This window comes from Macaca fascicularis, chromosome 4 (assembly GCF_037993035.2).
Source record: "Macaca fascicularis isolate 582-1 chromosome 4, T2T-MFA8v1.1".
In the NCBI taxonomy this organism is placed as follows: Eukaryota; Metazoa; Chordata; class Mammalia; order Primates; family Cercopithecidae; genus Macaca; species Macaca fascicularis.
Window position 1 is genome coordinate 132,622,312 of NC_088378.1, and position 26,868 is coordinate 132,649,179.

General features: G+C 40.4%; 1 protein-coding gene across 1 annotated transcript in view; it reads right to left on the reverse strand.

The window, feature by feature from the left end:
* The window catches only part of DNAH8 (dynein axonemal heavy chain 8), a 314,891-nt gene that overhangs the window by 36,573 nt on the left and 251,450 nt on the right, over positions 1 to 26,868 (reverse strand). The window contains exons 82-87 of the mRNA XM_065544087.2: positions 23,511 to 23,584; positions 21,360 to 21,512; positions 20,633 to 20,788; positions 12,644 to 12,760; positions 10,807 to 10,908; positions 4,963 to 5,123 (exon numbers count right to left, since the gene is read on the reverse strand). Of these exons, the coding sequence (XP_065400159.1) occupies positions 4,963 to 5,123; positions 10,807 to 10,908; positions 12,644 to 12,760; positions 20,633 to 20,788; positions 21,360 to 21,512; positions 23,511 to 23,584 (763 nt within the window). The remainder of the gene's footprint in view (positions 1 to 4,962; positions 5,124 to 10,806; positions 10,909 to 12,643; positions 12,761 to 20,632; positions 20,789 to 21,359; positions 21,513 to 23,510; positions 23,585 to 26,868) is intronic.

The following is a 26,868-nucleotide window of genomic DNA, read 5'->3' on the forward strand; positions in this document are numbered from 1 at the left end:
AACAAAATTCAACACCAATTTCTGACAACAACAGAAAAATACACATGAAACAATAGCTAGGACAAGCTGAGGAAAAAAAAAAGAGCAATGAGGGGAGACTATAAAACTGTCAGACAATAAAACATCCTGGAAACTAGCTAAATTTAAAACAGAGTGCTACAAAATAGAAAGGAAAACAGAATAGAAAGTCCAGAAATGGACCCAAGTACCTATGGAAGGAAATTCTATGTTAAAGGAAGCAGGAGGCCAAGGCTGGCAGATCACCTCTGGTCAAGAGTTCCAGACCAGCCTGGTCAACATGGTGAAACCCATTCTCTACTAAAATACAAAAATTTGCCAGGCTTGGTGGCCTGTGCCTATAATCCCAGCTACTTAGGAGGCTGAGGCAGGAGAATCACTTGAACCCGAGAGGTGCTGCAGTGAGCTGAGATCGTGCCACAGCACTCTAGCCTGGGCAACACAGCATGACTCCGTCTCAAAAAAGGAAAAAAAAAATCACTGGTGATAGGATAACTGGATTGCTATTTGGAAAAAGAATTTCATCCATACTTATTCCACAATAAATTCCTAATGGGTAAAAGAACTAAATGTAAAAAATGAAACCCTACAGGCACTAAAAGAAAATGTAGATGATTCCTGTATACCCTGATGAGGGAAGAAGCTTTCTTACTATTACTAAAAATCCAGATGTAACAACAGCAAGAACAGAATTTGTGTAGTCATAAATTTGACTGCATAAAAACAAAACGGAACAACAATAACACTTCTACCTGATCAATGGGGGAAAAATCACAAGCAAAGCTAAATAAACTGAGAAAACTATTTGCAATCCATATCACAAACAAAGGGTTGTTATCCTTAACATATAAATAAATCCTAAAATTAAATAAAAAGAATAAAAACTCCATTGGAAAGGAATAGACAGACTATATATAAATAGCCTTAAGTATATGAAAATTTTCTCAGTTTCACTCAAAATAAGAGAAGTGAACTAAAACTATGCTGAGATAACATTTTTCACCGTCATATTGGTGAAGATTCAAATGCCTCTCCAGTGCTCTGTTGATGACATTCTGAAGAAACGGGCACTCTCACAGACTGCAAGTAAAAGTACAAAATAGTATAACCCTATGTAAGGGAATTTGACAATATTTACTAAATCTTGATCTAGCCATCCCATCCATAACAATTTACCCTGAAAATACATCTTCAATAATATGAGAGTCCATAAGCATAAAGTTATTAATGGAAGAATTATTTGAGATAGCAAAATACTGGAAGCAACCTAAATGCCCATCTATAGGCAAATGGTTGAACAAACTATGATCCATATAAACAATGAAGTAGCCTGCAGCTGTCAAAAAATAATGGGGAAGATATCTATGACCTGATATGAAGTGATTTACAGGATACATTGTTAAGTGAAAAAAGTAAGACACAATACAATAGATATAGCATGGCAACTTTGTATAAGAAAGAAAGGGTAATAACAATATGTATGTATGTACCTGCACATGCAAAAAGAAACACAGGGAAGATAAACCAGAAACTGTGTTTGGTTACCCATAAAATAAGAGGGAAATGGGTTGAAAGGGTCTGAGACTTCTCTAAGAACAACTTACTGCCAAGTTGTAACTTTTGAACCATGTTCATATTTTATATATTCAAAACAATAGCATATGTGGGGGGAAACCCTTAAATGTAATACAAACAGAAACAAATAAACATAACTATATATCAATTGATAGCATAACCACACAGAAAAAAATCATTAATCCAAGTGACTTTTGAACACAATACTCTGTATACTTAGTGGAATATACCCTAAGGACAAAAAGAACTGCAAAGAAATCTTGACCTCTACTGAAAAGGTTTGTTGCTGGTAGTGGTACTGGCAAAGTAATTGCAAGTAAATGAATACACGTATTGAAGTTGCTGGGAACCAGAGTTTTTACAGTGGGAGAAAGGAGATATCAACGTGGGATAGGGGAAGACAAAGAACAATCCTCAGGTATACAATTGGAATTAGAGTTATTTGTATTAACTCATGATGTTTTAAAAAATACATGCTTCCTAGCTCTATCCACTGAGAGGGCATAAAAGCACAGACACACAGAGAAATATATGTGATTATATACAGATATAGCTGTAGATATATAAACATACAGAGATACAAATATAGAAGGAGAAAAAGCCAATGGATAAAAACATTAACAATTGCTGGATCTCGATGGAACGTATGAATGTTTACTGTATGGCAACTTTTCTAAGAGTTTCTAATCATCCCAAATAAAAAGTCAAGGGAAAACTAGTTTGTCTTTGTCTCCAATCGCTTTTACATTTGAGTTGTACTTCTCTGGACCTTTTCTAGCCCTGGTTCATCTTTCTTGAGAGCTGGTGAGTGAAACAGGCTGCGGTGAACAAGGCCTAGGCACACCATCACCCTGGCTGAGGGTGAGATGGTTTCATCTTGTTAGAATCCTGTGGATTATCCAGGAACCCGCTCTCATGACTCCCCAGTCTCTTGTCAAGGATGGAATTAAAGTTCAGAGCTCTCATATGAGAACATTTTCAGTCACAAATTGGCAAGTGCATTAAGACTTATCAGTGGTTTCTCTGCCCACTCACGTGAACTTGTAGGATCTTTCTATGGAATCTCCTCATTGATCACATCTTTCACACTCTAGAAGAATTTAGCAGCACTGATCAGTCAACAAATACTTCCTGAGCACCAGGCACTGCTATAGCACAAGGGATGCAGCAGTGAAAACACAAAAGTTTCAGGTGTAGTGGAACTTACGGTTTCCTGGTGGTTGTTGGACAAGAACAAATCAGTAACTAAAGTGTAGAGTATGAGGCCGGGTGTGGTAGCTCACGCCTGCAATCCCAACACTTTGGGAGGCTGAGATGGGCGGACTCACCTGAGGCTGGGAGTTCGAGACCAGCCTGACCAATATGGAGAAACCCTGTCTCTACTAAAAATATATAAAAATTAGCCAGGCGTGGTGGCGCATGCCTGTAATCCCAGCTACTTGGGAGGCTGAGGCAGGAGAATCACTTGAATCTGGGAGGCAGAGGTTGTGGTGAGCCAAGATTGTGCCATTGCACTACAGCCTGGGCAACAAGAGTGAAACGCCGTTTCCAAAAAAAAAAAAAAAATGTAGAGTATGTCAGTGGGTGATACAAACTATAGAGAAGAGCAGGCCAGGCAGACAAGGTCTTGGGCAGGGCTTGCGGAGTGGGTTGCAATCTTTAAATAGCACGGCCAGAGTGGGCATCATTGAAAAGGCTACATCTAAGCAAAGACCGGAAGAGGTAAAAGGGTGATCCACTGTGATATCTAAGAGCAGGGAGGTTCCTGGAAGTGCAAGTGTCCTGTGGCAGGTGCTGTCTGGCCTGTCTGAGTAACAGGAAGCTGTCTGGCCTGAGTAACAGGAGCTGAGTGGGCACAAAGGTGGGAGAGGACTGAAAGGGCCAGGGTGGGGAGGTAGAGGGCAGTGGCACTATGTGGCTTTGTAGGTCATCTGTATATAGGTCACTGTCGGTCTTTGACCTTGACACAGAGTGTCACGGGAACCTTGGGAGGATTCTGAGCGGAGGGTTGACATGGTCTGACTCACATTTTTAAAGTCTCAGCTAAAGCAAAACAACTTTCCTATGCTCCCTCTTTCATAAAATGTAAGAGTTGATTGTCAACCCGATCCCTGAGGAATCCTTTTTATTTCTTCACTTCTTTCCCATCCCCAAATAACTTATGAAAGCCTCCTTAAATAACAGCAAGAGCTGTCACCAGCGAGTCTTTGTGGTTCCATTATGGGGGTGGAACGGAGCATTGGCATTTGTAGGTATTTTCAATCATGTCCCCATCTTTGAAGATGAAAAGCAGCCTGGGCGAGATGAGAGGATATGGAGAAGGTGGAATCAATGCGGGTGTAAAGAGGCCAAAAGTGCATCCTCATACAGGGAGCTAGGAGGTGGAGTCAGAGGTGGGAAGACAAGGAAATTGGCAGCAAACTGGGACTCCTGGGACATCTAGCAAGGCCAGGGAAATGTCCATGTCCAAACCCAGAGAATTATTAAAATCACAACAGTATGCCAGGGACTAGGAGAGAGGAATGCCCCACTCTTAGGGCATTCTCAGCTTAGAATCTGTCAGAGGAGTCCTGGTTTCTCCCATTTCCTGAAACCATTTTCCTGAATGTAAACCTTGTGGCTTTTCATGAGGGGGCCGCAGAGGGCATGCGGTCCATTCCAAAGGATTCCGGTTCTGCTGCTTGTGTTTAGTAGGGAACTCTAAAGACAGAAGGGATGACACCTCATCCCAAGGAGCTTGGGACTGGGGAGCATTTCTTCCCTAGTTAATGAGTGGAGCAGGGACCTCATGCAGAGCTAAGCCCCTCCATTCTTTCCTTCTGGGGCTCTGCACCTGTGTCGGGTGCTCAAGTGCTCACTGCACTGCACCCACCACAGGCAGAGCATGACAAAAGGATGCAGATGAGCAAGTTAGGGGTGGGGGGCCCTGAGAGAGAGGACCAGGCAGAAATATGATTCTTCACCCTCCCATCTGTTCTCGCCTGGCTTTTTAGATTCTATTTATGAGCATTATATTCTTAATGAATTTTTGAAGAAAGAGATGAGGAGCTGGCAGACCACTCTCCTGTCGGTGGAGAACACCGCTACCACTAACACCAACTGGTTTTATGACATGACAGAGGAGAAATAATCAATGCATAAATTAGAACTTAACATTGTCATAAACACTGGAGCATCAGGATTTAGTGAGAGGAGGGCAGGCCAAGATATGACAAAGTTGTAATTGGGAGACAGGAAGCGACACTATTTTTCAAAGTAAAATAAAAAAAGGGGGAAAGGAGAGAGATTAGGAGAGAAAATGAAATGCACCGTCTTTGCCAGGCTGAGTTACAAATGACCCCTTCAAATTAAAAAATGCCAGCGACTTACGTGATATCAGCATTAGGGTGAAGCCCAAAGACTTCAGGGTTATCTAAGGATGGCAGTGACTGGATGTATTCAAAATACTGGTCTAAGGTTTTGCACACAGGGATTTTATATCCAGTATAAAAGCAGAACGACGGTTCAAACATCTTCTCACTGAACCAGACCTGTATGTGAGAGAAAACAAAAGAAATAAAATTGATGAGCATCTAAATGAAAACTGCTACAAGAAAGGAGAGAGGGGCCACCTTATTTCCATTTTAATAGAGTTTTTAATACTGATTTTGAGAGTGTCTTAACAATACTACTGATAGAATAATTAGCACATATATGGAGAAAAGAGAGAGGCCAGAACACAATTTGACCTGGCCTCCGTTTAACACCAAAGAGGATATTCACTAAGAGTAAGGACCAGAGAGCAACTCTATAAACCCATTCTCTAATTGAGTCATTTGACAACTCTCAATTCCACTTTAGCAGTAGGAACATACTGCAAAGTCTGTGAGGCCATACCCCCACACGCAAGAGAGTATCTGGGCATTTTCATCACCCCACTTCTCCCCAAAGTGGGGCTCATACCAGGAGGATGTCCTTATGCGCAGTTTCACTCACACAGCACTGAGCCCCAGCACACGGCCAGGAGGGCTCCATGCAAACTCTCCCCTCCCACCTTGCGCTGAAGAGCTTCATTTGCTAATTATGTCCCTGTACACAAGAAGTCAATGTATTCAGCTGCCTTGCTGTTTGCCTTAAGACAACCCTTTCTTATTCCATATGAATTATCTTTAACAAAACAGTGAGAGAACAAATATATGGTTAGTGTGAATAGACTTATTCTCAGAAAGGAAAAAAAAAATGATGCTAAATGCCTATGAACCAGATGTGAGGCAATGACTTACGTCTCCCAGAGCAATTTTCCCAGTGGGGAAGGAAATAATGGGAAGACAGGAAGAGTGGAAATGCAGGCACGACATCTGAATTACTCAGAGCACTTGACAGGAAAGAGGGACGGTGCCTTACTCTGGTTGGTCACAGGTTCTCTAGTACCTTCCCTCCATCTCCTTCCTCCAGCTCTTTTTAGATCCAGTGATTGCTCTGAAATACCCTGTGTACTGATTCTCTCTCTGTTTTATCCTATTCAACTCCTATGCATGAGCAGGCTGAGTTTAGAACCAGAACACAATGAAAGAGAAGAGACACACAGTCCTTTCTTTCAAGGAGCTTGTGACCCAGTGGAGGGATGAGCCAATTACTTAATAACCACAATACAAAGTGCACTAAGGCAAGAGTCAGAAGGAAATAAAAATAAGCAAAGTACTAAGGAGGTTTAAAGCAGGAACAAGAACATCCAGGTGAATGTCAGCTGAGGTATTCTCAAGGAGGTGATTTTTGGAGATAAGCCTTGAAGGAGAGGATTTTGACAGGAGAACTTGGAATGGGGAGGTCACATAAGCAAAGGTATAGAACAACTGATGCAAAAATGAGAAGCAGGTTAAGGGAATAATGGAATATAGGGTGAACACAATGTAGTCATAAGAGATAGGACAGGAATGGTGAGGTGAGGTCTACCATGGATGACTGTTGATGTCAGGGTGAGGACTGGTGATTAATTTAAGAAATGGAGAGTAGTTGAAAGTTATTAAAGAGAACAGTGTTATGAGCATGGTCATTACTTAGAAATATTAGATTTTTCACAATGCAGATGACTTAAATTGCAGGAAGACACCCTAAGGGGGCAAAGGCCATGGATCCTCAGCACACAGATAACAAATGACCACACCAAATTCTGTGTTGCCAGATGACGTGTATGTGTAAGAGCAAAATGAAGTTTCTTCCTGTTTTCCCAGCACTTTATACACACACAAATAGCTGAGTTTCACCAAATTTGGAGGCTATTTTGGGGCAAAGTCAAAATATGAAATAAGAAATCTACACGGAGCTACTATGTGAGCAGTCATCCCCCACAAACACCCAATACAGTTCTGCAATTGGTTTTAGCAGAGAGACTCTGTAAGATGCTGAGAACAGAGAAAACAAGGTTCAAAGAAAAGCCTGAGATTGAAAGTCAGAGGGACAGGAGATGCCATATGCAGGCATGAGTTTACAGTGGAACTGCTTCTCCCATGGGCAACTCTGGATGACACGGTTGGGATATAGTGGAGGCAGTGCAGGCAGGTAGCTAGCTGGTCAGAAGGCAAGCCTGGGGCTGAGGATGAGATCAAACAGGTGAAGGCAGGGTGTGGGGGCTGTGGGGCTTTTGTGCAGCCTTTCTCAAGAGGGTTGCTGCTCCCAGGTTTGTGTGGTAAGCTCTCCCCTTAGGGTCGGAGACCCAAACTCATATCTGGTTATTGATGACCATCTGCAACAGGTCTAAGCTAGACAGAAATGAATGAGGGAAAGCAACAAGACAGGAGGTTGGAGAGGATGTAGGGCAAAGAGAAGATTCAGTAGGATAAGGAAGTGGGGTGTCCAACAGTCAGAGAATTGAAGCCACTGAAGGCTATGCTACTCTTAGGGAAGTCCTGAGAGAGGGGGAGGGAATGAGCCCACAGAAGTTACTCAGGGGCAAATGAATGGGAAAATAGTAGGATGAACTTTTGACTTCAGGCACTAATTGCTGAGAATGGAGTCCAGAGAAACCAGAATCAGATGATAGAAGGGAGTAACTAACTCAGGTGAGGAGGAGCTGCTGTTACTTGGGAACAGCCAATCAACTGGGGCCTGGATACGGAACCCTGTGCTTTTAGATCAGGAAGTCTGCACAACCAAGGCCCAGAGGACAGAGAATCTTGGGTTTCTAGGAGAGGGTTGAGGTCAGCTGACTAGTCCTCTATGGCCCGAAATGCCAAATGTCAGGGTACAGGGAAGAAGTAGAAGAGAAAGAAAGGAAGGAGCGGGGTCAGAGAGGGGAATGCCCCGCTTGAGTTCTTGAAGGTGGAGCAGGCTTCCTCCCCCTCCCTGTGTTCCTGGCTCAGACATCTCCCTGGAGGCTCTGGACCAACACAGCAGCTTTCCGTTGTCACTATCTACGTGCTGAAGAATTCCAGATCCTTATCTCCATGCCTGAGCTCCACCATGACCTCTGGATCTGTACATCCAGGTGCCTTGTTCACCAGCATTCAGGCATTTGTTCTTTTATTCAACAAATATTTACTGAGCACTTCTATGTGTTGGGCTCTGTTTCCAGTGCTCAGACTTTGGCACTGATGTAATAAGACAAAGTCCTGCCCTCATGGCAGTTACAGTCTTAGACAACTTGATTAGGATGTCTAATAGACATCTCAAATGTTACATGATCAAAACTGAACTCTTAATTTCCAGCCCCAGACAATACAACTCATTCCTGCTGCAGTCCTTCCTCTTCTCTGTAAATAGCCCCATTCTGTGTCCAGTGACTTAAGTCAAAACTAGGGGTGACCCTGACTCCCCTCTTCTTTCACCTATGCACTTGATCCCATCAGCATTCTGCTGGTACTCTTGGTGAATTATATTCTGACGCTAACCACATCTTAGTCTCCACTGCTAAAACTCCAACTTTAGGTACTTTTACAATTATTCTAACAAAGTATACTTACTATGACATCTTTTTTTTCTCCTTTGAATCTCAAATACAAAGGTGAATTTCTCACACTCCTGAGTTTATTATTTTTATGAATCTAGGCCCCTTTTATTTTAATTTTTCCCCATTCTGTCCAGATATCCACTCACTGTCTCCTTTTCCCTCTGAGGGCATCTGTTTAAGTATACTTGATATATATATGTCCTAGAACATGTATTTATCCTTGTAAGCTATGCACATATTCCTTTGTAGATCTCGCTTTATTTTTTTTTTAAAGCTCGACTCAACACTATTTGTCAGACCTATGCATGATTATCATATAGATCATTGCTTCCAAATGCTACACTGTATGCCGCCATAGGCCTCTACAACAGGTAACTTAACTATTTCCCCATGATGGATGCCTAAGTTGCCTTCAACTTCCCACTACCACCAACAATGTTATGAATAATCTCTTTGGTACATTCTGAGAATTTCTCTGGGACATTCTGGTTCAGAAGGTAGTCGTATCACACACTTGATATGACTATGACCACCAGGTTGCACCCCACAAGGGTGAGCAATAGTATGCCATGGTGCTCACCCACCACATCTTATCTATTCTCTTAGGAGTCTTGGGTTTTTGTAGCAGATGCTGTGATGTGCCATCCGATCCTCATTCAGGAGCAGGTACTCACTCCCCCCACTGTCTGGAGTGTTGACTACTGTGAGCTCACAGCATTGCCCCTCCCCAGGAACTGCCCTAGCAGGAGGGAGCTGCCTCAGCCAAGGTCATGTCTTGGAGGAAGGCTGGGGAGGAGGCACTTGAATGCAAATCTCCACCTCTGTTTCCAGGAAAACCAATCTATGATGCTTGCCTTCAGCTCCAAACACAGTGCTGCCATGAATATGTTTCTACGTGTCCATTTGTGGACTCTCTCTACAAATGTTCTGGGATATATTTACCTGAGATACCTAATTTCATAAGTATTACTGGACTGCTTTCCAGGAGGTCTATGTCCATTTGACCTCCCAGCAGCAGGGCTCCTCCCTCCGCACATCCTCACCAACACTTACTATTTTTCACAGTTCTCCATATGTAGCTTCAAGAAAAACTTACTAAAACATGTAAAGGTTAAAAATCCATTTTCTAGTCAACCCCCAGCTTATCAAAATACTCCCAAAGCTTGTGCTTTGTTGCTGAGGCTTTAATTTTGTCAAGAGAAAAGAATCATTTAAGTAGAGAATTACCAGTATAGGTCCCAATATAAAGAATTTAATAACCATAAAAGACATCTGGTTTTTTTTTTTCCACTTAGGTGTTGTATATTACATCCCTAAAATGTAAAAAATTTTAAGAAGAGTTTGAGTCTGGTAGGTGTTATTTATTATATTCATCCCTGATGTGAAAGCCACAATTGCTAAGAAATAATTTTCTCTAGAAAATATTTATCAGCATGGTACATGTGGATTTTATTTGGCATGGAGAAAAAGGGAACACTTCCTCAATTTCCAATTGTCCATCCTAATGGAAGAGATGAGAAAACTCAAATTATGATTAATCCCCCAATCACTTATTTTGGGGCTTGAAATCACCATGAGACTTCTCACTCAGAGGAAGAGGCACAGAAACGAGGCACAGTGTTTCCCTCACAAGTCAGATGCCCAGGAATGGGGAATATGGAGGAGGGGCGGTGGGGGAGAGGACCTGGGCACAAGCAGTTTCATCTGTATGGAAAAGGAGTTACAGACCAATGAGAACTGACCACTGCTCTGCTCCGCACCACAAGCAGATTGTTGGTTGGTTTTTGTCTTTGTTTTTTTGAGACGGAGTCAGGTTTTTGTTTTTTGTTTTTTTGAGACAGAGTCTCACTCTGTCACCAGGCTGGAATGCAGTGGTGAGATCCCAGTTCACTGCAATCTCCGCCTCCCAGGTTCAAGTGATTCTTCTGCCTCAGCCTCCCAAGTAGCTGGGACTACAGGAACTCGCCACCACGCCCACCTACTTTTTGTATTTTTAGTAGAGACGGGGTTTCACCATATTGGCCAGGCTGGTCTAGAACTCCTGACCTGGTGATCCGCCCGCCTCAGCCTCCCAAAGTGCTGGGATTACAGGCGTGAGCCACCGCGCCTGGCCCAATTGCTGGTTGTTTTGTGTGTGTGTGTGCATGTGTGTGCATGCGTTTGTTTCTTGGCTAATTCTTTGCAGCAGCTCTGCTGTATGCTTAAGTTTGGTAGACCTATTACAAACAAAAAAATTGGAAAATATAGTGAAATGTGTCTCCAAACTTTATTTGTCTACGTTGACTTACTCTGGCAAAGCAATTAAGTAGACGTTTGTCAAAGTCATCTGTCACTCTGCCTCCATATTGTACTTCTCCGATCATGTACCGAACCGTATTCCATGATACACCCTTTATTAAAAGTAAAAAAGGATTATTCATTGCCAACCCAAACACATCATTATAAACATTTCAGGTCTTTCCCTAGAGGAAAGGTCTGGAAAAGGAAGCACTCACTAGACTCGCATTTAAAATTATTCATAGTCTTATACTAATAACTCTTTCACTATTACATGGCTGGAACCACTACAGTTTGTTCACCAAGAAAAATTCTACAATACTAAACACTGGTAAGTATACTGCACGTATATTATTTAAAATAGGGGAAAAAGACTATTTTTCACTCTGGGGATATAATTACCTATAATACTCATAGTAGTAATGCCAAGCTGTTACAGAGGAGCAAAGTGGTGTTTAGTGAAGAAAGGAGGAAAATCAAGTAATCATCACTTTAACACGCTTTCTTAGTAATATATTTTCTGGAATTATGAGAACAACAAGAAAATTATTTATCCACAAGATTTTTTCTCAGTGCAATCCTCTGCCATCCTCTGCATTTCATTCTGTGTGCTAAAACTACATCAAAATATTTATTCATTTCTAGAGCAATTTTATACTAGGAATATATTGCAATTTAGCAGTTTTTTTAAACCCTTGATATATTTGGGTTAGGAGAAATAAAGATATTTGCTTTTTGTTTACTTTTTCTTGGTTAAAATTTTATTTTTCAGCTTGGTTGCCTTTCAAAGCAACTATTTTAAGGTAACTATTATTTGTATGTACCAAAATGATAAATGACCACAGAATATGAACACATAGAAAATAACTTTTCATCAGACTGCCAGACTTTTAATTTCATATCCCTTTGTCATTTCAAGGAAAAATTATGGTTTGGTTCTAGAGTAAAAACTCATCATGGCTTACCATCCCCATACTGAGGCTGCAGGATCTCTAATCACCTTGCCCTACTCTGGGAAGGAAGAGGGGGCCAGACTGTGGAGAGTCACAGTTAATGAGCCCTTATTATGCACTGTGTACTGTGCTTTCACAAATACTAACTCATTCCTTCCTCACAGAAACAATGGCCATTTTACAGATGAGGAAACAGGCTCCCAGGCTCATTGACTTGCCAAAGATTATAGAAAAAACAAATTTCCAACCCTTTATATGTGTGAAAGGACAACAGAGTTTACGTTCTTAGCTCTGTGACCTTGACGAAGTCTCTTAGTCTCTCTTGTCTGTTACCTCATCAGTAAAATGGGTAATAAATACATAAATAATAATGCCTTTGTTATTGATCTCACAGAGTTGTGAAGATAAAAATGAGATCCTACATACATGAGAACTTCGAAAACTGCAAAGTGTCATATGATGATGAATGACCATTACTAGAAAGTATTGTTATTCATAGGCATAAGCTGAGCAGTTAAGAAATGACTTAAGGTGGAAAAGAACTTTCACATGGGCTGGCAGATACCGTCTTCACTTCTGAAGAGGCAGGAGTAGGACCAGTGAGGAGAAGCTTGACCTAAGGCACACTTTCTCTTGAAGTGCACTGTGGCCCTTGAGTGCAACATGAGGAAAGATGCGGTATTTTGCCACACACTGAGTTAGTTAGCTTCCATGGTATGTGCGTGTTGGGAGCGGGGACAGGCTGCCCCAGCAAGTGCCTGATTAGAACAAGTCCCTTCAAAGGGGGCTCCATGGGGCTCAGCAAATTCACACCGTATCATAGACTTCAAATGACTGTAGAACCCTGATTTAAGAAGAGCAATAAAAACAGGAAAAAAGGCACAATTTCACTCACTTTTTTAATATCGCATTCATCAAGGTGATTCTGAATAAACTGAACACTGGCTGAAAAGTCAGCGGAATTGAATTCGTAGGGAATATTCCATCCTAAGGGGCCAAACTTTCGTCGCTCCTTAAAAACACCAAAGAAAAGTAAGTATTGCGTGTACCTGAATCCATTTTTATTGCTATCAAAATACAGTAAAATTAGGGCTATATTATCAAAATCAATTGACATTAGTTTAAAAGAATAGTATATACAATTTTGGATATACAGTCATGTCGCTTAATGATGGGGTTACCTTCTGAGAAATGCATCATTAAGCAATTTCCTCATTATGCGAACATCTTCGAGGGTGCTTACACAAACCTAGATGGTACAGCCTATACACACCTAGGCTACATGAGGTAGCCTATTACTCTCAGGCTACAAACCTGTGCAGCATGTTACTGGACTGACTACTGCAGGCAACTATAACACAATGGTAGGTATTTGTGTATCTAGACATATCTAAACACAGAAAAGGTATAGTAAAAATACATTATACTCATACGGGACCACCACCATATATGCAATCCATGTTGACTGAAACATTATGTGGCATATAGCCATATTAGAAATATTACTTCATGGCTCTATAGCTAACTGGTTTATACAAACAAATCTCCAAAGATTTGTCAAGTTGGAGTTTTTGGGTTTTTTTTTTTTTTTTAAAGTCTAGGTCTCCACTGACAACTCAAAAAAATGCAGTAGGTGCTCAATAAATATCTGTTGAATGAACTGTTATTCTACATTGGACTTCCGAAAGTTTAAAATGTCAAATGCAAGGGTTTGAATTTTTTCCGTTGGATTACCTAAACCTCTCTCAAGAGCACTTAGATTCTGTGATGACTTCACTTGGCAATCTTGCCATTTCAAATTTTGAAAACTAAAACTTTCTGTTGTACACATGACGTGTCTGTCTTGAAACTTTCACGTGACCCTCATTTGTTTCCCTCTACTTAATCAAAGAGGGCCTAAGAGACTCCTGTGCAATAGTGGCTAACTGTTTACAATTGCCAAATCACCCGTAAATAATCAAACTGGACCCAGAGCAAATGATTCGATTGTTTTGATATTCCGGAGAGCATTTTAAAGGTATGGCAAGTATTAGACCTGATAGCTCCAAGAACTGATCATCCAACAAACCACATAGATGGTCCAGATGTTTCCAAGGCATCAGTTTTTCCTATCCCAATACATAATCAGTCTCTAAGGAAGGTCCAATGATTTATTAGATTAGTTCCTAGACCCTAATTCTAGTGCCTAAGGTAAGGACCCATGTGGAGAGTAGAATCCCTATACATCTATGGGAAGGTTTAATTCTACTCTTTTACCTCTAAGTATATACTAACTTTTCTTTTTCTTTTCTGCCTTCCCCAACTCAACACACACACACACACACACACACACACACACACACGCACACACACTGCCATTTTCACAAGCCATTCCAATCCTTCTTGCTGCAGCTGTTCCATGCTTCAGATCCTGAACAATCCCACCATTTAAAAAAAATCTAAATAAATTTTTGCTTGGACAAGTTCATGAACAGGTCAGAGAAGAAATTCAGAAAATTCAAAGGTTTTAATTACTGAGTTTCAGGGTATGCTTTTAAAGTATTTAGTAAACCATTAAGATTAATTTGGGTCTAGATGTTCTGACCCTGGGAGATCAGATGAAGGGCAAAAATAATAAAAATAATAATAATAATAATAGGAATAGCACTTAAAAACGTAAAGTACTACTGTTACCTCTAGACCTAAACTTCTTTAGTTAAGGTTGTCAGGCATTAGAGATTTGTGCTATGTGACACCCACTCCTATCCCTTAGCTAATCTGATCCAATGTAGAACGCCAGCCCAAAAATAACTGACCAGATTCCTTCTCCCAGGAATTTGAACTTAGGGTTTGTAATTGCTATCTGGGGCTTAGACTAGGAAAACTTGTAAACTCAGGAGCTGTGAGGAACCATCTTCCACCCTGTACTTAGAGAAGGTGAGGAGGAGCAGAGGCCACAGCCTTGAAGGGAGGAGAGACTGTGTGGTCCCAGCTGCAAGGGCGGAAGCCTTGGTCCCTAACACTGTTTCTCTTGACAGCTTCCTGCTTTCTAGTCCCAGCATTCATGTTGCCTTGGTTTTTGTTTTGTGGGTTTTTTTTAGATGTTTCATATTGAAATATATGGTCCTATAACCAGATTTTGAGCCTTGACAGTGAAAAACACGTCTTCTATTTTTGTCTCCGCTTTTGCACCTTGGGGGAAAGAATCATGGTTGCCTAATAAACACTGATCAATTATTACCAGGGCAGAAGGAACCCTTCCTCTGTAAGAGGTCAATGCTGAGGCTGACCCAGGGTTTGGCATTTCTGAAGTGGGCCTCAGAAACATTGAGGTGAGCCTCTTCCAGATTATCCCAGGAGCAAGGGTGGGTTGAGAGGGTTACGGGATATTAGCATGAAAATTCATACAGCTACCCTTTTAGTTTTTGGAATTTCCTCCATCTTGAGGACTCTGAAGAGAAGAATGCTAATGACTTATTAGTGAAATGTGGATGTTTTCCCATTTTTGAAAAAGAGAATCAGAATTTACACCATTAGTTTTACCTATGTGTTTGACTTAATTTTTAAATTTTAATGTTCAATTAGATGGATGGCCGAATGAAAAATAACTCCAATTACTAAAGCTGCTCAGATGGGCTCTATGGAAACACTCCTATTTATATGCACTGAGTAATTGCAATTTAGTTGTTCCTTAAAATGTGAGTTTTGAAAATTGCCCTAATGCTGAGATTTGCTTCACGTTTATATTGCTTACTACCAGTTTTCATCTAAAGCATTTACTTTTTAAGTTGGTTCACTAAAGTCATAAACTGATTAGCTCATCTTGGGAAAATAAAAAAGTCCCAAATCTTAGTGGGTGCCTTTTCTTTCACAAATGAAGTCATTTCATCTTCTTGCTATTTGTTTTTAATTACCTTGGAATACTATCAGGATAGACTCAAACAACTAGAACCCAAGAGCCCATTGGGAAGATCAAAGCAAGGGGTTTTGCGAGACTTATTTGGAATATTGAATTTCTTCAGTTTAATTAACATTTTTGAAACCATGGGATGAGTCCTATGCAATACAATAAAAAATATTAAAATGAATGCATTTTCAAGAAGTTTTAATCTGTTGCAAAAACAAGACTTAGAGACAAGAAAAAGAACAATGGGATAGTGAATATAATTAACTGTCAACATTTCACAGATGATAAGCCTGAAGGAGACGTTCAATCAGAGGCTTCTGGGAAGAATAAAACTGAAGCTGGTCTTTGCAAAGGGGAGAGAAGAGACTTTCAGGGTTGGCAAAGGCCGTGAGCAGAATTAGGAACACAAATCCCGTGACTCATGGAGAAGAAGGCTGCAGACAGAAGGTTCTACTGCAGCAGAGGACTAGCTCTGGTGAGTAGCAGCAACTCAGTGTTCCCGTGCTTCAAGGCATGGAATGCAGACAGATTTGAATGTTAAAACTTCATTTGACAGAAGGGAGTGACTATACATCATCAAGCTGGTGAGTGATGATTTTAGGAAAACCAGTCCACTCCTTACTTAATTTGACTAATACAGTTTCTTCTTTTCTTTTCACAGAATATGCAAAACTCTGAACTACTAAAGAAATATGGAAAATGTGGAATCATGAAAAACTCCTTAGAACACTGATGAAAAGTTGTTCAACCCTTTTAATGATGTCAGAGCCATTTCCAGTTTTACGTTAGGCTCTACCTCTGCAGTTTCCACAGAGCTGCAGAATCATTTCACAGCTTCAAAACAAGACAACTGGATTTATCTCTCTAACTCCAATGACTGGAGCTAATATACAAAGAAAAATACAAGCCACACTAGACAATGTAAGGGAAATTTTACTAGGTAAAAATAGTTAACAGAAACAGCCAGAACCTCTGGGAAACACTACGGGGCAGAGTGTAAAAGATAAACCCGTATCATATTATTATAATTATTCAAAGACATTTAAATGAGGAATTTTATAATCATCTCTCCCCAAAGCAAGAATTTTATATACACTATTAAATTTGAAAGGAATGTTTATCAAGGCTCAGACTTGAGAAAGAAAACAAACAAAATATAGGGGAAGCAAACACTTTTCTGAATGAAAACTGTTAATAGTGAGATTCCCTGGGCCCTAGGCCTGTTTTATTTACTATCTAAGTAATTTTTAAGGGCATGATAAAATTTCCAAGTTTGCCACTGCCACTACAGGCCCTTAGAGATCCTAATCAATAACTTTAGCTAAAAAAGAAAAATGAAAAAAAAAAAAAAAAAAAAAAAACCACCTCACCTCACAGAGTTATATATAAGCTGTTTGAAAAGTCAGAAAGAAACATGCAGTTCAATGTGGACAAACCAAGGTGATGGGGAGAAAAACTCCAGACTATGAAGTGGATATAAAAATGGTTCAAGACTCTTCCCTTAAGGGTTGTGGCCATTTGGCCATTATTTTCAATTCTTGCCTCATATCAGGATCACTTGGAAGTTTTTAAAAAGACTGAGCTCCTTCCTTTTGGCCTCCTGGAGATTTTGACTTAAGTGTCCTGTTCTGGGGCCCAGGCATTGGCTGAGAAGACAATTGTAGATAATTGGCTGAGAAGACGATTGCTTAAGACATTTACTGGGTCCAACACATACCTCAAAGAGCAGCATGTTGACAATCAATAGGGAAAAAAATAACCCATAGAACATTGTTCTGATCTTCTGCAGGAGGTGTTAGGAGGTGGCTAAAAATGTAATGATTGAGTTTCAAAAGACTAAGACTTTGGAGGAAAATGTGCTTAAAATTAAAATCCCAAAGGGTGAACGTGGGCTTGCTCTGAAACCCAGAACGATGCTACACTGGATGCTACACTGCCCAGGAAAGCGTAGAGACAGAATACTGAGGCCAGAGAAGAGCTTCCCTCTTAGGTAATCTTCAAGAGGATGCTGAAATATTCTCAGGGAGTGGCAGCCAAACTGAGACCAGGCACACACCAGGGTCCTGGGAATAAAAGGCTCCCATAGGGAGAGCAGAAGGGCCACTGGCAAAAGTAGAGACATCACTGGACTGCAGCAGGGGTGGGGGCTTCAGCAGGAACTTCCCCTCTCAGGGTAGGTGCTACTGCCTTGTGTGGATAGTAAGTTGCTGCAGGAGAGGGGGAGTGGTGGGGAGCAGAGCTTAGTGCAGCGTTGCCTCGTGCATCTTCCCATGGCACGTTCCCACGGCAGCACCCAGGGCACCCTCCTCCTGGGAAAGCCTGCTCCCACCTCAAGAATAAAGCAAACCACACCCTCCACCACTCTTCTACCCAAGTTATCCTTGACCAGCCAAATCTACTTCCCCTTCTCCCAGGAAAGGAGAGGCGCTCATTTTGTTCCCTGCAACAGAAGTAGAATCCACATATCATGCCTACAAACTGGGGTAAGCTGATGGCATAATGCCACCCAAACCAGGATTCCATGGGAGAAATTACATTTTTTACTGGAGAGCAGGCAGGGAGTTGGTTATTTTACTCCTGGGTTTGCATTGTAATGTGGGATGAACTCCAGCAGGAACCCCTCTGGAGCCTCAGATCCTGTGCCTAATTCTTTTTTCAGTCTCTGCAAGAACAAAAGTACATATAACATGTTTGTTTAAAGCAAGGGATACCTGTTTTAATTTGGAGGACTCAATTCATTAACAAATCAGATGTTTGGCTCTTATACTCAACAATAGAGACAGAAAAGAAACGTTAAGTCACAAACTACCTAATCCACAACATTCCTTCCTATGGCAGTTGAGTCTCAGACATTCAGGTGCATACAAATCATGTAGGTATCTTGGTACAATGCAGACTGATTCAGGAGTCCGAGGCGAGATCTGAGATCCACCTCCAACAAGCTCCCAAGAGATGTTGACGCTTCTGGCCCAAGACAACAAGTCTCTAAAGAATTGTGGATTTTTCTATTAAGCTGTCCCTATCCTAACCAAGTTAAAAAAAAAAAAACAAAACTTAGGCAAAATCACAGCAAACATTTCTGTGATATTTCTGAAACATACGTCTAAAATTCCCGGGAGATTTTGGAAATATCACAGTAAACACTTCTGAAATTGATGAAAAACAATTACCTACACTCACTGTATTATCACAGAACTGGACAACGGAATTTTAGAAATTGAAAAAAACCTTGAAAGATCACCTACTTCTGCCTCCAACTGCACAGATGGGGAAATAGGCCCTGAGAGAGACATAACTTGATCAACTAACTGCTTTCAGCTAACTGATTTCACAGCAAGCACGGAAGTCCAGGCCTCCTGACCCTCAGTGAAGTGTTATTTCTAGCCCTCTATTATTTGATTTTAAGAGATATTCAGCCTTTTATTCTTGGACACTCCACTGGTAACTTCACTGCCCTAGCAGTGAAAATACTTTTCCTCCGTTTTAACCCAAACACATGTGGTGTGAAGTGCAAGGGCACTTTAGCCCCACGGCTGGACCAAGGTCCTGTTGCTCTTCTTCCCTTTAGCACTTGGATAATGGCCACTAAAAACACAGGTTGCCACATTAACCGTATGGAAAATACCCCCAACCAGCTCTCCACGATAAGCACAGTGGAAGAGTTGAATCATCACTACTGGGAACAGAATCATAAAATATGTTATTTGTGAATTGGGAATGAAATAGCAGAGTTAAAGCAGTATTTGTATTAGAGTGTTGTAAGGTCTAGCAAAGCGAACAATTCCCAGATAAGAATGTATGAAATAGGCTTCGGTGACTTGGAAGCTGTAATTGACAATCCAAAGGCCACAATGGAACTTAGTAAAGATAAGCACCAGCAACGCATTTAATCTGATTTTAACTCTCTCAGGGTTGGGAGACAGACAAACAACACAGCCCTCTCTGTTGGGCAGCCAGGAACCTAGTAAAGTGGTAGGGATAATGAAGTAGGGGTAAATACACACAGTATTTTCTGGGGCGAGCATTAAGTTCCCCTCCATCTTTGGACAGGGCAGGGAGAGGTAATGTGAAGTTCTGCCCATCACTGTACACAGTTAAAAGCCTGACTCCTGGGATAGACCAACCGATTTATTTGGTCCTTCACCCCAGCCTCAGGGAAAAAAGAAACGCAGGTCGAGGTTAAAGGAATCTCTTCAATTCTCTGTGAAATCAAGGAATGGATCAAGTGCATTCAAAGTGTGTAGCTTTTGAATTACAGAACAAAAAATAAAATTCAGATGCAGAACAAAACACTAACGATAATTTTAAAAATCGTAACAGACAAGTTGCTTGGTAATCACAGAATTCTTAAATTATTGCCATCAGTACTAAGACTGTGAAAGCAAACAGCAAATGACTTGAGAAAGACTCGGAGCTGCTGTTCCTCCTCCTCCTCCAACATCACCACCACTTTTACTATCAGGTAATGAATAGAGTCAAAACAGTACATAACTCAGAGCCAGCCAATCCTAGTTCAGCCAATCCTAGTCAACCACATTTGAAGAGTACTTAACGTCTTTGAGATGGCGATAATCCTATCTTGAAATGTGGCTGTTAGTATTACAGGAGATGGTGCACATAAAATTCTTGGCCAGCACAGGCACTTTCAAAACCAAGCTCCTATCTTTATAATCCATTAGCTCATTCTACAAATATTTATTGAGCTCTGACAATCCCCTGCGTGCTGTTGTGACAGCAGGAGAGTCAGCAGTTACAAAAAGACAGTCTTCACCCTGGAGAATCTTACATTCCAATAGTCAGGATTGGGGGTTGGGGCAGGGGGCACACACAAAACACATAAACAAATATACACTATGCCAGGTGGGGAAAGTGCTATGAAGGAAAAGAGAGTAAGGAGACAGAGCGGCAACAGATAGTGCCCTCTTGGAAGCCTCTCCAATGAGGCCTCAGCACATCACCAGCCATCCCCTAAAAGTGAAAACTGCTTTCCATAGTTACCTGCACAGTGGAGTGTAAAAATGCTACTGTGTAAAGCATCGGCTTCCACATGGGTAAATTACTGATGTCCAGAAGGTCCTGATTAATTCCTGCAAATGTTCTTTTCAAACCTGCGCGTACACCTTGGGGTGGCTCATTAGTGAATTTGAGAGAGGTCTGTCATGAAAAGAAAACAGTGGTTTTGTTTCTATAAATTACTATAAAGAATAAAATAGAAATTACAATATTAGGCTGAGTATCCTTTATCTGAAGTGCTTGGGACTAGAAGTGTTTTGAATTTCAGATTTTTTTTCAGATTTGGAATATTAGCATTAAGTTGTTATATAAGCATTTCCTTTGAGCATTCTATTGGCACTGAGAATGTTTCAGATTTTGGAGCATTTCAGGTTTCGATTTTCAGATTTAGGATGCTCAACCTGTACATCAGAAAACAATATGTTTATGGTACATAAAGTGGGGGCAAAGTTCAGCACTGTATAAACTAAGTACATTGATCAGAGCTGAAACTCAATAAATTAGTACCAAGTCTTAGAGCTCTTCTATGGTAATATTTACTGTAGTCTAACCTTGATGTCAAGATTGTGATGATTATAGTATTATAGTATAAGATTTTGCAGTCCAGACTCTACAGGACCAAAAAGCCCTGTTGTGTTCTCATCTTTCAACAATGTCAATGATGCCATCTTTACTTCTATAACTCTCAATGAAAAGACATTTAGTAACAAACCTGAAGCAATGTAATTGGAAATCGATCATGAGGCTCGGTAGTTATCCATACTCGGAAAGAATCATCACTGGCTTCAGTGGTAATTAGTGTCTCTAGTAATTCTTCCATGAATTCCAGGCCAAGGTGGCAATTTTGTAGTAATACCCAACCACCCTGTATCCAAAAATGAGTTCATATTTATTTCTTGTAACTTTTTTGTTATGATTTTAATAAAACAAAATGTGCACTTTTTTTTATAAAACCATGTGAATACTCTGTTTTGAACACATTTTTAAAAATTATATGTCAATACAATAATTTCTCCGGCTATTAGTACAAGCTAATTACTTAGAATCAAGTGGGTTCAAAATGATAGTATTCTGCTACCCCTGGTTCAGAAAGGAACAGAAATTAAAACTTGAAGACAGACTTGTGTAAGTACAGTGTGTGCACCATCTAATGGTGGGAATGGGTATTTTGGAATCAGTGACTTAAGTTGTCCTGCCTAAGGTAAATCAGAACTGACTCACCCCCAAAACCAAGAAGACTGGTTCACAGTTATTCATAGTTACAAAGAAAGATACACATGATCTCATGAAAGTTGGAGACAATACATTTGGCAACATTTACTACCATAACGCTAAGCTTTATTCTTTATCATCACTCTCTTTCCACACTTTCCTGAAACCACATAACTTATTAAGCACTTTCTAAATAAATACTTGATTAAACAAACTACCTTAAAAAAATATGTCACAAAACCATCACTGCCCTGTGAGAACATAGTTTCTTCACCAGACATTTTAATACCCTTATACAGGAATCAGCTATCTTGAACGACATAAAACTACAAAATAGTGAGCACGATAAATATATGGCAAGGCATATATACCGTGTCTCAACTGTAAGCGAAAATACAACTCACACTGGCTTAACTAGCAAAGGGGATGTGCCGTCTATACAATTGGGGATTCAGAGGAAGACAGCATTCAGGATTAGTTTGTGTCATCATGGACCCACTTACTTTCTGGTTCCCCACTCTGCATTCCACAATGCCAGCTTTATGCTAACCGTGGTGTCTCTCAAGGCAGCAACATGGCTGCACCTGCTCATGTCTGGTTTTCTTTTCTGATTATGCCATATAATCAATATTTACCCCACTTTGACAAACAGGGCATGGAAGTTATAAAGGCTAGCATTCCAAAGATGGTTAATGTGAACACAGTATTTAAATTAAAAAGTTTTGCACTCACAGAAACTAAAGAAATTATTTAAGGCCCAAAGTTAAACTGTCAAATCACTCAACAGAGTGAAACACTTGATATGAGTAAAAATAATTACGTATAATTGCTTTGAGATATACATGTATAAATTAAATAAATTATTGAATTTAATTAAGTGATAAAGATTAAGGCTTAGGGCATTTGAGAATTAATGACTAGCTGGAAAATTTGATGACCCAAGCAGAGTTTTAGCCCATTAACCCTCTCTAGTCATTAATTTCCAGGGAAAAGCTGCACCAAAGTTTGTACAGACATTCTGAGATCAAAAGCTTAAAAATAAACCAAGATCTTATTTTATTTTTATTTTTATAAATGGTATAATTTCTTATTACAGCTGAAAAGGTTATCTACAGAGCATTTCTAGAAAATTAATGTCCTGTGTATTTATTAGGTGCAATGGGAAATCTCTCTCAACACTCCATTCAGCTTGCAATTTTCAGTGAAAACCATTATCAATATTTAAACATAGCATCCTTAAATATTTCTTATTTGCCTGAAATGATTCATTAATGAAAAATGAAAGTCTGCCTTTAACTGAAAATGGAAATTTAACTGTCTCAATCTGTCACTCCTTAAGTACTACCTATTCATATTGATCATGAAATTCCAAGATTGCTAGAGCTGCATTCTTCGAAATCAGGTGTGTCTCCCAAATTACAAAACGAACAAAAAATCAGTGAGGGTAAAATGAAGCATATACTATAGAAAATGGAATAAGCCTTCCATGGGAATATCAGGAAGACACTAGACTGAGGTTTAAAATTCACAGGTAATGATAAGCAAAAATGGAAAAATCAGGATTGAGCATCACGAGAAGAAGGTGGTAACATCCATGACTGTGGGGTTTCCAGCAATAATGTTGCAGCAGGAGCAATCTCTTGTCACATACCTGCTGCATGGACATCTGAATCAGCTTTCGAGCATGTACTTCTTGTCCTTGCCCCATTGAGATAGTTCTACATTCTGTAACATAGGAGAAAGTTCACTATGATAAAACATAACTCTTACAGCAGGATTAGAATGAAAAATTAAATTCTGAATGATTATAGCCTCCTTCTATTGTTTCTAAGAAAAAAATCTTTGCTGTTCAAACAGGCCTGGCCTTTGGTTGTGTGGATCAGAGAAATGCATGGAGCAGAGACCGGGAGGCACCACCCGGGAAAGGCGAGGGTTGGGGGTCAGGAAGGGAGAGAAAAAGGCACATATGGTGAGAGTTTGAGATTCTTTGGAGACAATGAGGAACAAGATTAATGGTGGGAGAGGCAGTTACAATGCTATCACAGGGACTTGGAGGGAAGAAGGATTTTTTAGTTTTGCTATAAGTTTTGGTTAGAATCCTTTTTGTTATTTTAGCAGATGCTTCTGTAAAGTTTAATTTTCTGTTGATTCCTTTTAGATATCAGGCTCGCAGTGGTTTCTGTCTGCTTGTTTTGGTTTTCTTCGTATGTTTGATCATTTTTCTGAGATGAAATCTGAGACAGTTCGGCCCTGTGATGGGTACATTCAGGGGCAACCGTCTAAGACCTAGTTCTCAGCTGCTCCTCAGATTAAATCACCACCTTGGAACTAAACATGAAAACACTCCAGGATGAGAAATGTCATAATTCCAGAGATAATGCACCATTTAGGACCAGATGTCCCAGGCAGAGAACCATACTTGTGCTCTGCCACGTGAATTAGCTAAATTGAAGAAGTCTGAGAATCATGTTTACACAACTGCAATTAGAAATTATCTTTTAGGCAAACCCTTGTAGGCCCCAATTTTCTTGGGTTCTAGAGGCATAATCACTGTACAAGGAAAAGCGATCAATGGAGACATTGTGAACCAGTGTATGTTTGTGGGAACTGCTGGTAGAGACTATAAGAGGCTGGAGACTTCATGGGGGTGGGGAGAGAAGTACGTCAGAAACCAGAAACATTGTCAGGATACACCATTTAAATGGCATCCTGTGGTTAATAGCCACATCTTCCGAGAAGATCTGCAGGGTGCAAAATTAGGGATTATTTGTGGGCTCAGGGTCACAGGGAGACACTTTGCAATGACAGCCTGAGGAGGATGGAAGAGCACTCACTGCTTGGAGAATCAGGAATTGAAATAGGCCAAGTGTTAACAAGCAAAGGTGGATTTTCCCACCCAAGTCCCCATGAATCTCTCCAGCTCCTAAGGGGAATCTGGCACCTGAAAAGAATCCCACCCAGCCTATAAAAGCAGAAGAAAGGAGAGGAGTGACTTGAATGAGAGGAGCCTCTGGATCCTGGATAGATATCGAGCCCCACTTATTTCAGAAGAACACACAAATGTTCAATAGATCAATGAGGGAGAGTGACAGGCTCAAAAAGTATTAACACATGAGTGTGAGCCACAGCCTCTCTGTCTTCATCCAACTCCTCTGAAACACACCTTCTAAAAGGAAGGTCTGGTTTTAGTTCAGGTGACCCTGGCATAGTTGTTGCTTGATCCAGATATTGGGTCAAGAGGTGATTTACAGGCATCCCTTCATATTCAGAATCTGACCACTTCCCAACTCTGCTTTTATTTCCTGGCCTAAGTGTCCACCACCTCTTGCCTGGATTCTTGGAATGGCCTCCTAACTGGTGGCAACCTCACTCCCACCCTTGTCCTCTACTAGCTATTCTTCCTACAGCAGCCAGAGGGGTCTCTCAAGTCCTAAGTCAGATTACATTCATCCTCTGCTCAGAACCATCCAATGGCTTCCCATTGCAGCCAAGGCAAAATCCAAAATCCAAACCAAAGTTCTTATTTACGGTCTATAAGGCCCTACACAATCAGTCCCTGCTACTGCTGCCACACACCACCCCCACCCCCACCCAACACACACACACACACCTTTTCTTATCTCACCACCCCTATCCATTCACTTTTCTCCAGCCATAGCAGCCTCCTTGCCAGAACCTCCCCAGCCTCATTGCTGTTCCCTCCTTCAGAGTTCCAGACTCACTCCCTTCACATCTCAGGTTTTTCTCCCCCTATCAGCAAGGCTTTCCTGACGGTCCTGGTCCTATCTAAAACAGCACACCTCTCCTATCACTCTGTCCTTTCCCCTGCTTCTTAGCATATTTCATATTTTCTTCTTAGCATATTATGTACTACCTTGTTTATCAATTACTGTCTGTTTTATGTCCAGTCTAGAATATCAGCTAGGGACTTAGTTAGACACGGTGGCCAACCCAGCACCTAGCCAGTGCCTGGCGCTCAACAGATGCTCAATAAATATATATTTCTGAACCTTTAAAATTGAGATATAATTTCCATATAAATTATGAAGTATATACTTTATTATAAAGTATATACTTCAATATTTTAAAATATATTTATAGAGTTGTATAAGTATCACTACTGTCAAATTATCTAATTCCAGAACATTTTCATCAACTCCAAAAGAAATCCCATACCCATTAGCAGTCACTTCCCATTCCCCCCTCCCACCCCAGCAATCACAAATCTACTTTGTTTCTATTCCAGACATTTCATTAAAATGGAATTATGCAGTATATGGTCTTTTATGTCTATCTTCCTTCAGTTAGCATGCTTTCAAGGTTCATCCACATTGTAGCATGTATTACTTCATTCCTTTTTATGGCTGAATAATAGTTCACAGCATGGATATACCACATTTTTTTTTTTCCACTCATCAGCACCAGATGTTTGGGTTGTTTTCACTTTTTAGCTAGTATGAGTAATGCTGCCATGAACATTCACATACAAGTTTTTGGGTGGATGTATATTTTCAGTTTTGTGGGGTATATACTCAGAGGCAAGTTTGTTGAGTCATGAGATAACCCTATCTTTAACTTTTTGAGAAACTGCTAGACTGTTTTCCAAAGCAGCTGCACCATTTTACATTTCCATTGGCAATGTATGAATGTTCTAATTTTTCCACATCCTTACCAATGCTTGCTGTTGTCCCTGTCTTTGATTATAGCTATCTTAGCGGGAATGAAGAAATAGCTCATTGTGGTTTTAATTTGCATTTCCCTAATAACTAATGATGCTGAGTATTTTTTCATGTGTTTATTGGCCATTTGTATGTCTTCCTTGTAGAAATATCCACTCAAATCCTTTGCCCATTTTTAAATTGGGTAATTTGACTATTGTTGAGTTGTAAGAGCTCTTTATATATTCTGGATACTAGACCCTTAACAGATGTATGATTTGCAAATATTTTCTCCTATTTTATAGGTTGTCCTTTGATGGTGCCCTCTGAAGCACAAAGTTTTACACTTTG